The 14,425-nt window shown below is 40.2% G+C and overlaps 1 protein-coding gene across 6 annotated transcripts in view; it reads right to left on the bottom strand.

The window, feature by feature from the left end:
• LOC138971852 (MORN repeat-containing protein 1-like) overlaps positions 1-14,397 on the bottom strand; it is a 45,577-nt gene extending 31,180 nt beyond the window's left edge. For 5 of the 6 annotated variants that reach the window (XM_070344694.1, XM_070344688.1, XM_070344709.1 and 2 more), the window contains exons 1-5: positions 14,323-14,397; positions 11,839-11,910; positions 9,778-9,987; positions 7,303-7,393; positions 4,065-4,082 (exon numbers count right to left, since the gene is read on the bottom strand). In XM_070344694.1, the coding sequence (XP_070200795.1) occupies positions 4,065-4,082; positions 7,303-7,393; positions 9,778-9,987; positions 11,839-11,910; positions 14,323-14,386 (455 nt within the window). In that variant the 5' untranslated portion in view covers positions 14,387-14,397. The remainder of the gene's footprint in view (positions 1-4,064; positions 4,083-7,302; positions 7,394-9,777; positions 9,988-11,838; positions 11,911-14,322) is intronic. The other variant, XM_070344702.1, reaches the window with a different exon arrangement.
• Positions 14,398-14,425: the final 28 nt, after the last annotated feature.

Below are 14,425 nucleotides of genomic sequence, written 5' to 3'. Positions count from 1 at the left end.
GTTCTACAGAATATAATTAAGCCGGCACAGTATGACGCTACACTCTTTCTCCCATGCATGTCTGTTCTGTTTTGCTGCCCCTGTCCCTTACCCTGTAAATTTGACAACTTTATCATGCACATGGAGGTGTAAGGATACATCAAGAATCTTAACACAAAGTTGATCCTTGTAAAAAAAAGTCCATGGAAGGTGACTGCTCCAATAACAACAACAAATGCTCTGAGCCAGATGCTCTACCAACTGAGCTATACCTGGAAAGGTCAACACAATGCTCCTAACCCATGAATGCAGCAGACGAAGGAGGTTGAAATACCATTTCCACCAATGTTAAATGAAAAGAAAAGACAAGAAAATAGATACATATTTGAACTACTGCACATACATGGTTGAAATATAATCTTACGTCTTATGTCTTATAACTTATGTCTAAAAGGGGATGTCAAAGGAGACCAATTTAACAGCACATGGTTGAAATATAATCTTACATCTTATGTCTTATGTCTAAGAGGGGATGTCAAAGAAGACCAACTGCACATGGTTGAAATGTAATCTCATATTTTTATGTCTTATGTCTAAGAGGGGATGTCAAAGGAGACCAACTGCACATGGTTGAAATATAATCTCATGTCTTATGTCTAAGAGGGGATATCAAAGGAGACCAATATGTGGTCTGTAATGTTTTTCCTTAAGCCTGCATCATGATACATGAACAGCCTTATTGGGCTTTCCACCTGTAATTATGCCTTATTACGTGTTTCACTTGTAATTATGCCAACTAAGAGTGAATTCTGTAAGACCACAGCCAGTTGGAGCAAAAACTGTTATGCTCTGCATTCTGATTATTTAAAATATGAATCTTCAGACGGAAAACAAAATCTACCAATACCATGCAACAAACAAGCTTGCACAAGACAAACCCTACTAAATAAAACTAAAACAGCTCATTCTATCCCATTTCAAAATTAGCTATTTCTTTGTATCCTCGATCAATTAAGAAAGAAGAAAAAACACCTCAGTATAAGCCTGTAGATGTGCATGTACTGACTCTGGACTGAATGACCTAAGCTATGTTAAAATGTGCAATGTATTCCTGTAACACACAACTGGGTTGTCAGCAACCATCTGAGTTTTTCCCTACCACTTGCCGACAACAAATCAACAGCAAAAAGAAGACAAAAAGTTCACACATGTATGTCAAGAATAAAATACATTGTATACTTGAGCAAATACAGGGAACTGAAACACAGTATCCATTGTGCAAACAAAAGAGAAGCTGTAATTGCACATTACCTGTCACACAAGAACCCCATACCAATAGCTGTTTTAAAAAGGAGAAGAAAAAACAAGTCGCTTAAGGCGAAATAACAACATTTAGTCAAGCTGTCGAACTCACAGAATGAAACTGAATGCACTGCATTTTTTCACCAAGCGCATACTCGTAGTTTCGTCAGTCCACCGCTCGTGGCAAAGGCAGTGAAATCGACAAGCCAGTATAGTGCGGTAATGGTCGAGCTGAGTAGGATAGCACGCTTTTCTGTATCTCTATTCTTTTTAGCGTACTGAGTTTGTTTTTAATCCAAACATATCATATCTATATGTTTTTGGAATCAGGGAGCGACAAGGAATAAGATGAAATTGTTTCTAAATCGATTTCGGACAATTAATTTTAATCCTAATTTTTATATTTTTAATTTTCAGAGCTTGTTTGTAATCCAAATATAATATATGTATAAGTTTTTGGAATCAGAAAATGACGAAGAATAAGATGAAATTGTTTTTGGATCGTTTATAAAAAAAAAAATTTAATGACAAGTTTCCGATTTTTAATGACCAAACTCATTCATTAGTTTTTAAAGCCACCAAGCTGAAATGCAATACCAAAGTCCGGCCTTTGTCGAAGATTGCTTGGCCAAAATTTCAATCAATTTAATTGAAAAATGAGGGTGTGACAGTTCCGCCTCAACTTTTACAAAAAGCCGGATATGACGTCATCAAAGACATTTATCGAAAAAATGTCTGGGGATATCATTCCCAGGAACTCTTAATCTCATGTAAAATTTCATAAAGATCGGTCCTGTAGTTTAGTCTGAATCGCTCTACACACAATCAATCAATCAATCAATGACGCTTATATCGCGCATATTCCGTGGGTACAGTTCTAGGCGCTCTGCAGTGATGCCGTGTGAGATGAAATTTTATACGGCCAGTAATTGCAGCCATTTCGGTGCATATTTACCTTTCACGGCCTATTATTCCAAGTCACACGGGTATAGGTAGACAATTATTAACTGTGCCTAAGCAATTTTGCCAGGAAAGACCCTTTTGTCAATCGTGGGATCTTTAACGTGCACCCCCAATGTAGTGTACACGGGGGGGAGGGGGGGGGGGAGTTCGGACACCGAAGAGAGTCTGCACACAAAGTTGACTCTGAAATAAATTTCCGCCGAACCTGGGATCGAACTCACGCTGACAGCGGCCAACTGAATACAAATCCAGCGCGCTACCAACTGAGCTATATCCCCAGACACACACACAGACAGACAGACAGACACACACACACACACACACACACACACACACAGAGACGCACATACACCGTAAACCTCGTCTCGATTCCCCCTCTATGTTAAAAAATTTAGTCAAAACTTGACTAAATGTAAAAAAAAGCTGCAAAACTGAAGATCAGATAGCATCATTTAGTTTTTACATTTTTGAACAGATGGAAAACTTTTGGAGGGCTTAGAACAATACTGACTGTAGTCATTACTTCACAGTCTTTGGATGTAACAATGCATGTGTGTCAGAATGTCCATATGAAGAATTAAAAAAAAATAAAAAAAAATAAACAAAACTGTTCAGTTCATGAAACATTTAACTGACAAAGCAAAACACTGACAAATATGTTCACAACGCTCACAAATTTGAATGTTTCATTTTGTCAATTAAACGCTCCATAAACTTAACATTCTTGGTTCCTGAGTTGAGAAAATGAGCAGTGATCGATCTACCTGTTCCAGATTGTATTATGTTCATGTGCCATCCGGACCAGGAACTGTTGTGCAAAGATTAGGATTGAATCTTAAAGACTGCCTTTACAGGAAACTTTAGAGAAAAACAGAACATGCATGGCTGACACAGCCCTTAACAATTAGAGGGTACAGTCTGCATTAAATAGACCTTGAGATGTATAGGAGTAGAAGGAAAGCAATCGTACATTTTGCACAAAGATTAGTCTTCGATGACCCATGGAAATCTCCATTCAGGTTTTAAGTGGATCATCCAAATAAGACTGTATTTCTTTGATAAGCACAAAGACACACATTACACTATCTGTACAAAAAGCACATAAACTAAACAATAAACAAAGAAAGAAGAAAAATAACACAATCATTCAGATAATAACTTTCTGGAAAGAGTAGATGATGAATGATAAATAACCATGTGACTGCAAAGTTCCATGCTAAATTTGTATCAGTCTGTGGGGCATACAAAAAACACACACTATGTATTGGCAATTCTGTAATGAGTGATGTGTACACACTTCTGTACATAGATACAACACAAACGCCTTACACTGCTTGCTGCAATTTGCTTGTGGTGGTAGCAGTTTTCAGTAGCAGGGTACAACGCAATTCAGCTGTATGCCGATTGGAGCATATGTATAGGTCTTCAAAAAGATGAATGTTTTGGTAATATTAAATTCTACGTTGAAAGCTTTCAAACATTTTGGATAACAAAATAAATGAATGGATAACAAAATGAATGCTATTTCTCAGATGCCATGGCCATCATACAATCTAACACGAAAAAAACAAAATCAATGCTTAATGAAAATCAAAACTGTATGCTTCTTTTTTTCAAATAAAATGTATCCCGGAACATTTCTGATGTTAAAAAAGCACGAAAGCCTGATAAAATAAGGTAAAAAAGTACAAAGTAAAAATAAACATCAGCAGCTACAATGTTGACTGTATTCAAAACCACTGGCATGGCAGGACACACAAGACGATGTTAATGGAAGGCTAGAGAAGCAGACACTGAGACAACAATATAAAGTCTTATACCTGAGTTTGTGCTTTCCCCTAGAAGCAAGCAGATTTAACCAAACAAACACAGTTCATGAGTATGCACACAATATCAACAGTTAAAACAAGTCACGTAAAGTGATATCTAAACATTTAGTCAATATGACGGCCCGAAACTAAAAGATCAACACTGAAAACCAGTCATCACCGAGACTACATGTAGTAAGGCTTGGCTCGCAGAAGACCGAGAGCTAGGGTCACACTCGTCTCTGCGAAGCATACGCACATAGTACCAAAATAACCTACTCAGTTTCATTGTGAGCACATGACATATATTTATATACTAGAGGAATACCCGCTTCGCCGGGTAGCCGGCTTCGCCGGGATGAAATACTTAGAGCCGTACGCCGGCTTTGCCGGGTCCGAACAATGGACCCGCCAAGCTTAGGTCCCTCCCAGATTCGTGGAATGGGAACAGCACGAAAATGATTCAGTGGCCATAATGCCATTCCTGACCATATCGAGTCCCATCCTTGTCGACGAATGTAACCGTGTTAGTCACCTTTGGAGGCGAACTCCACTCAAACAGGATTGAGCAATTTAGAGCTTATCTGTAAGCCCTTTTGAACTGTTATGGCTTTTCAAAGGAAGGCCAGTACATACAAATACACAAAAGCCGCCAGACCACATCATCAGAACTGAACAATCCCCAGGTGTTGCTCACATAGAGAGACACACACACACACAAACACAGAGAAGCCGTATCTATAGAGAGATAGATGACAGTGTATTTTTCGCGTGGCTATAAATTGATTCGACCTTTGCACTTTTACAGTGAGGATAATTTACGGGTCCAATTTACGTTCTGGACACTGCGGTGACCTTCTAAAAATAGTAACAGAACGCCGGGAATATCCGAAGATGCCCCCCTCATACTATAGTGCACCATACGAAGGAAGGGAGGTAAACGCTGAAAACATGGAGAAGATGAGAAGATAAGGAAGAGTTACTGGGAATGGTGAAATGAACACAAAAACCAAAATCGGTTCAGCGCTGCGCGCTGAGAGCACGTGTTGAAATATCTCATCGATGATATTGTGTCCGGGGTGTAGCTGAATACGGTGTCCAAATTTGAAAAAGATCCACCGAGAACTTTGGCTTTGGTGTGTCGGTATGGGGGCCCGGGTAGCTGATGTGGAACCAAAATCGGTTCAGCGCGCACAAAATCGGTTCAGCGCTGCGCACTGAGAGCACGTGTTGAAATATCTCATCGATGAGGTTGTGTCCGGGGTCTCTGTGAATAAGCCCACCAAATTTGAAGCAGATCCATCGAGAACTTTGGCCGTGCATCGCGAAGACACAGACAGACACACAGACACAAGTCGTATATATATATAGATTCTTGGATTCAGAAATTGATAAGGAGTACAATGCAATCAATTTAAATCTGTTTGTGAAAATTCGACTTTGATTTAATGACAACTTTAATGAACAAACTAATTAATTAGTTTTTAAGGTTCTGAGCTGAAATGCAATCCCATAGTCCAGTCTGAGTCAAAGATTTCTTGACCAAAATGTCAATTATTTTAGCGCAGCCTCAACTTTCACTAAAAGCCAAATATGACGTCATCAAACAAATTTATCGAAAAATGAACAAATATAAAAAAAACATCTTGGTATATTGTCTGGAAGAATTTGTATGTAAAGATCTGTCCAGTAGTTTTTCCGGGAATCACTCTACACCACCCTTGTCTCGATTTCTAGTCTATCTGAAAACATTTTGTCAAATACTTGACAAAATGTAACAATATTCATCTGTATATATATATGTCTTTTCAAAAGGAAACTAACAAGTGTCACTTTATGTTTGTTTGTTTTGCTTAACGCCCAGCCGACCACGAAGGGCCATATCAGGGCGGTGCTGCTTTGACATATAACGTGCGCCACACACAAGACAAAAGTCGCAGCACAGGCTTCATGTCTCACCCAGTCACATTATTCTGACACCGGACCAACCAGTCCTAGCACTAACCCCATAATGCCAGACGCCAGGCGGAGCAGCCACTAGATTGCCAATTTCAAAGTCTTAGGTATGACCCGGCCGGGGTTCGAACCCACGACCTCCCGATCACGGGGCGGACGCCTTACCACTAGGCCACCGTGCCGGTGTCACTTTATGTGAAAAAGTGCAACTCAACCATAGAAACAATCTGACACACCGGCCTTCAGTACCAAAACACACAGGGACACAATAGACGTTTTCCGGAAATAACTCTATCAGGATTTTCGGCGGTCCGGAGGAGTAGGAGCCCCATTAGCGCAGACAGATTTATCACAACATCCAGAATGTGTTCCACACTTCTGATTGTCTCTGTCCTGCAATCGAGGCAATCAACTGACTGTGGTGTGTATGCTATGTGGCGTGCGCTAGATATGATACCATTTGCTTTCGAAAATATATTCATCAGAGCCACGAATGGCCAGGGATGGCTTGCTGATCACTGGAAGTGTTCCCTAAGCACGTGTGTTTTCCCAAACTCACATGACCTCAAGCCAAACCCACCTGACCTCGATCAAAAATACGTTGTGATACATGCCAGCGATCCTTTCCACAACAAATTCTGAACTCCGATGAACTCGTGAACACTGATTTTCAAAAGAAAAGGTTATCATATTGTGCGCACGCTGCATCGGAGTTGGTTGTTTGTCCGGAACGTGGGATACAGCCCCTAGGAGGGGTGGAGCGTGCTCCGGATGTTGTGAAAAATCTGTCTGCACTATAGGAGCTCCTACTCCTACAGACTGCTGATATTCCTAGAGTTATTTTTTGAAAATGGTCTATTCAGTAAACACGCTTAGTGAAGCTCTTCATTCTCTGCTAATATAATATCCTGTAACTGGACAGTGGCCAGGCTCCAAGGGAAGAAATACAAAAACACGATTACAATTCAGTCATCAAAATATTACCACCAGAGAGAGCTTTTTTTTTCTTTGCTTTTTTTAAATCCATCAGATTTCAAGAGTAAGGGGTCAGTGAATCATAAGATACAGTGAAGGGTAGACAGCAGGCTCTGGGGGGTAAGGTTTACAGTGTACAGTAAGTCTAGTAAAGCAGTAATGACCTCAGCTTTTTTCGTTATCTTCACAGGCACATTGCTGAGGTTGACACAGACTCCTGAACCACTTCACACTCACATCAAAGTTCAAACAATTGAACAAGTAGTCTTAGTTACTACTGATGTTGCAGTATTAACTGTGGCCATTGCTGTACACTTACTCGTAAGTTTGACTGCCTTCCCCGTTCCTCTGATGACCAGAAAATGTTCCTTCATAGACGGCCTTGGAGGACGTTCGCAATACTCCAAAACCTGAACAACCAGGAAAAGTATGGTCAACAATGACACAGAGGAGTCTCACTTCGGCTTAGTCTAAAGAGATGCGTAATGCTTTATAAAATAACAAGAGGCGAAGCCATCAAGGCTCACGTAAGAAATCGACAAACAGTAACACAAACTCAATCACTCCGTCACACACACACACACACACACACACACACACACACACACACACACACACACACACACACACACACACACACAGAAAGAGCATAGGTGAAACTGTGCAAGAAAGCGAGACACTAGATCTAGATCTGTCTGTCTGCATGTAGCCTACTTACAGGGACACGACTGCCAACTAGTCTCGGCCCGCTCAAAATAATAATGACCGAGACTTTCAGTACTTCCTTCGCGTGACGTCTAACCCTCTTACGTCATAATGTGACGTCAATGTAATGTGACGTCTTCAAATGTTAGAGTTTCTACCACAGACATACACACGCACGCACATACGCACGCACGCACGCACGCACAGACAGTTACGATCGCATAGGCTACACTTACGTGAGCCAAAAACAGAAAATAAACAAGTCGCGTAAGGCGAAAATACAATATTTAGTCAAGTAGCTGTCGAACTCACAGAATGAAACTGAACGCAACGCAACGCAGCAAGACCGTATACTCGTAGCATCGTCACTCCACCGCCCGTGGCAAAGGCAGTGCCCGTGGAATTGACAAGAAGAGCGGGATATTCGTTGCGCTGAGAAGGATAGCACGCTTTTCTGTACCTCTCTTCGTTTTAACTTTCTGAGCGTGTTTTTAATCCAAACATATCATATCTATATGTTTTTGGAATGAGGAACCGACAAGGAATAAGATGAAAGTGTTTTTAAAACGATTTCGAAAAAAAAATTTTGATAATAATTTTTATATATTTAATTTTCAGAGCTTGTTTTTAATCCAAATATAACATATTTATATGTTTTTGGAATCAGCAAATGATGGAGAATAAGATAAACGTAAATTTGGATCGTTTTATAAATTTTTATTTTTTTTTTACAATTTTCAGATTTTTAATGACCAAAGTCATTAATTAATTTTTAAGCCACCAAGCTGAAATGCAATACCGAACCCCGGGCTTCGTCGAAGATTACTTGACCAAAATTTCAACCAATTTGGTTGAAAAATGAGGGCGTGACAGTGCCGCCTCAACTTTCACGAAAAGCCGGATATGACGTCATCAAAGACATTTATCAAAAAAATGAAAAAAACGTTCGGGGATTTCATACCCAGGAACTCTCATGTCAAATTTCATAAAGATCGGTCCAGTAGTTTAGTCTGAATCGCTCTACACACACACACACACACACACGCACAGACAGACAGACACACATACACCATACCCTCGTTTCGATTCCCCCTCGATGTTAAAATATTTAGTCAAAACTTGACTAAATATAAAAATAACTTCCAAGCATTGAACAAATTCTAATCTCCTTGTTTCTCTTAACACACACACACACACACACAACACACACACACACACACACACACACACACACCTAAATTTACTACCTTCAGTCCTGATACCTGCCACTATAAAAAAAAAACATAACTCATCCACATCTGTTAAAGGCACAGTGCGCCACCTGTAAACCATCACAGTTACTGTCAGGCTTTTACACACAGTACAAACACTCTTCCATTTGAACGCTCACCAAACGGGAACATCCTAGGTGCCCTACGTAAAGAGCGAGCAATTTTCAAAGAATTAATTTTGCGGATTGTCTCAGAGACAATCGGACCGTGGTGCATTTTGGCGCTAGACCTAACTTTTAAAATCTAAATAATAAATTGACAGCTTGTTACACAAACATTCTTAAATCATAAAAGAATTCTTTTTTCATCAAGACAAGATCAGTACAATTCGAAGTTTTGAAAGTTTGTAAAAAGAAACGCCCGGAAGCAGGGTCACGCAAGGTCGTGGTTCTCGTAGCAGATGACGGTTTATGCATATCGCCAGTTCCTCTGAACAGTCAAAAGCCATTGCGAGAGTTCTTGTGAACCACAGCCGTTTGTTTCGTGCATAGTCAGAGATACATAATAACGTGCTATTGTAGATAAGCTCACAGCGAGTCGCATTCAAATTACTAACTGACGACTGCATTGTGAAAAAGGGAAACTGGATCACACGGGTTCACGATGGCTCAGGGGTAAGATAAACCACGCAAAAATAAATTCTTTGAAAATTGCTTGCTCTTTACGGAGGGCACCTAGGATGTTCTCAAGTGGTGAGTGTTTAAATGAAAGGGTGTTTGTACTGTGTGTAAAAGCCTGACAGTGTCTGTGATGGTTTACGGGAGGCTTACTGTGCCTTTAAACTTCAACAACAACAACAAAAAGTCCCTTCCTCTCACCCTGTTTCTTGTTCTTGTGCCAATGTCCCTCATAAATACTCCCATCCTTGTACTGCATGACGCCGTAGCCGTGCATCTCGCCGTCGAGGAACTGTCCTGTGTACTTGCAGTGTGAGAAGGAGAAGTACTTGAAGCCATGGCCATTGATCTCACCGTTGACAAACTGACCCTCGTAGTATGTACCGTCCTTCATCAACAGTTTGCCATGGCCTGAGCATGAGACAAACATACACCCCTAAATGTTACTGACAATGAGTTATTGTGTGCCAGGGAGACTACTGCATCACCCTTCACAGCAGTCTCTGCAGTTGTCGGCTGTTGAAGAGCCTGAGCTATTTATAGCTCGACGTCTCTTTTAGTTCTACGTCGCTGACACCTGTAAATTGTAGAGTTCTGTTTGTGATAGGGTCTGGCTGCTGCTGTTTCCTTGTATGTTTTTGGGAACCTTTGAGTACCCGTAACCGTTTTTATAGGGCTAAGAAATTTAAAATCTCAATTCTGTTTGAATGGCTTTGCCTCCAAAGGTGATTGTTGTGTTCTGACACTCGGTTACAATGTTTTCTCAATTTCAATCATCGTACTTATACAGTGACTCAATAAAAACTCTTCCATTGTCCAGCAGATTCTTGAAGATGTTAACATTTGGTAAATGCATGTTTTAATTACATTGTCAATCACTTCAAAGTAATCACTAATGTATAACTAAACAAGTTGCGTAAGGCAAAATTACTACATTTAGTCAAGCTGTGGAACTCACAGAATGAAACTGATTGCACTGCATTTTTTGGCTCACGAAGTGTAGCCTATGCGATCGTAACTTTGTCTGTCTGTGCGTTTGTGCGTTTGTGCGTGTGTGTGTGCGTGTGTGTGTGTGTTTGTGCGTGTGTATGTCTGTGGTAGAAACTTTAACATTTCCGAGTCTATGTGTGAGTGGTTATCCAAGACTATGGATAAAGCTCGCATAAGATTACGTCACGGTCAAAAGTGTTTGACGTCAATTAATGCATCATGACGGCATGCCTCACTGAAGTCTTTCTCTCTCGCGTGGTGTGTGGGGTCTCGGTCATTGTTATTTTGAGCGGGCCGAGACTATTTGGCAGTCGTGTCCCTGTAAGTAGGCTACATGCAGACAGACAGATCTAGATCTAGTGTCTCTCTTTCTTGCACAGTGTCACCTAAGCTTACTGTGTGTGTGGGTGTGTATGTGTGACGGAGTGATTGAGTTTGTGTTACTGTTTGTCTATTTCTTACGTGAGCCTTGAAGGCTTCGCCTCTTGTTCACAATGACCGTAGTCCGCCGCTTGTGCATAACGGAGTGAACTGACAAGCCTGTTTAGCGCGGTAGTGGTTTCGCTGTGCTGCATAGCACGCTTTTCTGTACCTCTCTTCGTTTTAACTTTCTGAGCGTGTTTTTAATCCAAACATATCATATCTATATGTTTTTGGAATCAGGAACTGACAAGGAATAATATGAAATTGTTTTTAAATCGATTTCGGAAATTTAATTTTGATCATAATTTTTATATTTTTAATTTTCAGAGCTTGTTTTTAATCCAAATATAACATATTTATATTTTTTTGGAATCAGGAAATGATGTAGAATAAGATGAACGTAAATTTGGATTGTTTTATATGAAAAAAATTTATTACAATTTTCAGATTTTTAATGACCAAAGTCATAAATTAATTTTTAAGCCACCAAGCTGAAATGCAATACCAAAGTCCGGCCTTCGTCGAAGATTGCTTTAAAAATTTTTCAATCAATTTGATTGAAAAATGAGGGTGTGACAGTGCCACCTCAACTTTTACAAAAAGCCGGATATGACGTCATCAAAGACATTTATCGAAAAAATAAAAAAAAACGTCTGGGGATATCATACCCAGGAACTCTCATGTAAAATTTCATAAAGATCGGTCCAGTAGTTTACTCTGAATCGCTCTACACACACACACAGACACACACACACACACCACGACCCTCGTCTCGATTCCCCCTCTATGTTAAAACATTTGGTCAAAACTTGACTAAATGTAAAGAGTACAAACTTCTAGACATCTTACCATGCTTCTTGCCATTCTTCCATTCTCCCTCGTATCTGAAATACTGGTTCTCATAGACATACACTCCGTATCCTGCAACATCAACAATGTGTTGGAGTGAATGCCATATAAATTTTGTGGCTCCACAAAAGCTTTTTTTTATGATGGCATGGGTCAATTTTTATTTTGGCCCAGAGGGGGGGTTACAGTAATTAAGAACCAATAAGAGAGAGACAATGGTCTGATAAGGAACAGCCAATTAGATTGCCTGTTCAGGTCACATATACAGTGGTACCTCTGTCTAATGACTTTGAAAATGTAACCGAAATTCGGTCGTTATATGGAGGGGTCGTAACATGGAGGATTGTTTTGTTATGTCCAGGTCCGTCAATGATCCGGAATGACACTGGCGTTTTGATTGATGCCGCCCACAAAGTAATGTTATTCTTTCCTTAAACGATTATGGTAACCTGTTTTCTATTCAATTAATTATCCACACAGTTTTCTTGCTTGTTTAATGAAGCCCCGTAACTACTCGTGGGTTAAGGTTTGAAATAAACAAACTGAGGTCGAACAAAAGCATGCTGTCCCAAAACATGCACATCGATGTCGATACCAGCTACTAATCATAGTCATACGATACCCAGCAACAATTTGGTTAAAAACAAAGAAAAGTGTCCCAAACGCAAGGAACAAAACGAATAAGAACCGCGGCAGTGTGTTAAAACTAATGTACCGTATTTTCCGGGTTACAAGGCGCTACAGCGCATAAGGCGCACCCCCTTCTTTAAAAAAAAAAATTGTAATCCAGTCACCCATTGGGCGCAGGGGGCCGATAGGGCGCACCAAAATTGAAAAAGTATACCGTTTTTTTGATGTCTTGAGAGGAAACTTGGCCAGGGTACGTAGTACCTAGTAGCTGAAACATGCATTATCACAAGTTGTTTGACTGGTACTCAGGCGGTCTCTTTCATTTTTTTCGTATTTCATACACGGATTAGGCGCTTCGTTATACAAGGCGCAGGGATCAAACTCGAGGAAAAAAGTCGCGCTTAATGACCCGGAAAATACGGTAAAAGCCAAAAAGCCAAAAGCGTCAGTTTTCACGATGAAACTTGACTCGCTCATTCAAGGGACAACTGCACTACGGACTGTCCACAGAGTTAAGTAACTTAGGACACTCCACTACTCACCTTCAAACTTCACTGACGGGATTCTGATGAGAATTTATTGATTTAAACAAACGCGTGGTTGTATATATCGCGTCATTTGGTCACGGATCGGGGAAAACCAAGAACAGTTCCAGATTTTAAAACCCATGTTCGTCGGCCGCCATTGTTAGCTAGACCGAAAATGTTTACACGCGCTTTGCATACGTACATTGCAAAATTTCATGACGTCACCACAACTTTCGGTTTTGGCACGATGTTGGGATTACTTTCATAACGTTTCTGTAACTTTGCGTGTTTAAAAGGTAGGAGTTCCTGCACAGTTCTTTGCAAAATGAAGCAGACATCTGGCGAATGACCTTTATCTATTCAAAATAAAGTAATGACCTGAAATAGAAACAAAAAACCATGGCTTCAGCCGTTAGCGTGCCGAAGTGATCTTGTACACGGACAGGATTTCAGCACGTGTTTGTGTCCGTATCGCTTACTCACTCGACTGGAGATATAAGTTAGAGCAAACCAAACCCGTGATATTTTTTGAAAAGTCGTTATAAGTCCACGTATGGATGGTCATATGTCGTATTAGAGAGGGGGACGTAATATGGAGGTGAGAAATACTAAGACAAAGAAGGAGAAAAAATCCGTCAGAGAAAAGTCGGTCGTAATATTGAGGGACCCGTAAAAGAGAGGTACCACTGTATAATTAACTAACCGTCACGCAATAATCAACGCTTGGCCAGGGAAAGCACAACAAGTTATATCTGATATTCTCCAGGTTTTTCTGGCAGTAATTCTCAAACAGAAAAAAGAACTGTAAATAAATTAATTGCATTGCTTTTTTGTCCAAATCTTGATTTGAGATGATTCTGTAAAATACTATGATTAAATCATTTACTGAATTAGTAAATGTCACGTAAGTGGCCAGAAACGTGTAGGATCTTGATTACATCCCTTGTCCCACAGACAGCATAAATCTAACAATGGTGTCAGCTGTTGGGCTTTTGCTCATTATTCTGTTGGCTGCAACAATAAATTACAGGTCTACAAAATGAGTCAGAGACTCACATGATACTGAGGTATCCAAGTATCGGGTCAGAATAATCAAAAGAGACGTAAACTGACAACAAATAATAAATGGCTCAATCTTTTGCACTTTTGACCGACACTCAAAAATTCACTTGGCTAGGACTCTGCTGCGTCTGCATCAGGAGACGAACTTTTTAACAGTCGTCAAAAATCGGTTATGCGAAATCAAATGTCTCACAAACTATGAAATTTCTGGTCCATATCAATCAGTTCAAGAAAATAAACTATGTCACAAGAAACAGGTACAGACCTTCCCGCTTAAAGTTGCGTTTTTCACCGATGTACGGCTCCCGCCTCGCTGTATTGGTCGCCATGTTGTTTTCACTGGCGACGGAAGCAAATCTCGCGAGACG

Source organism: Littorina saxatilis, linkage group LG1, assembly GCF_037325665.1.
Source record: "Littorina saxatilis isolate snail1 linkage group LG1, US_GU_Lsax_2.0, whole genome shotgun sequence".
Lineage (NCBI taxonomy): Eukaryota > Metazoa > Mollusca > Gastropoda > Littorinimorpha > Littorinidae > Littorina > Littorina saxatilis.
The sequence above is the reverse complement of the archived record's forward strand: the minus strand, read 5'-3'. Positions and strand labels throughout refer to the sequence as shown.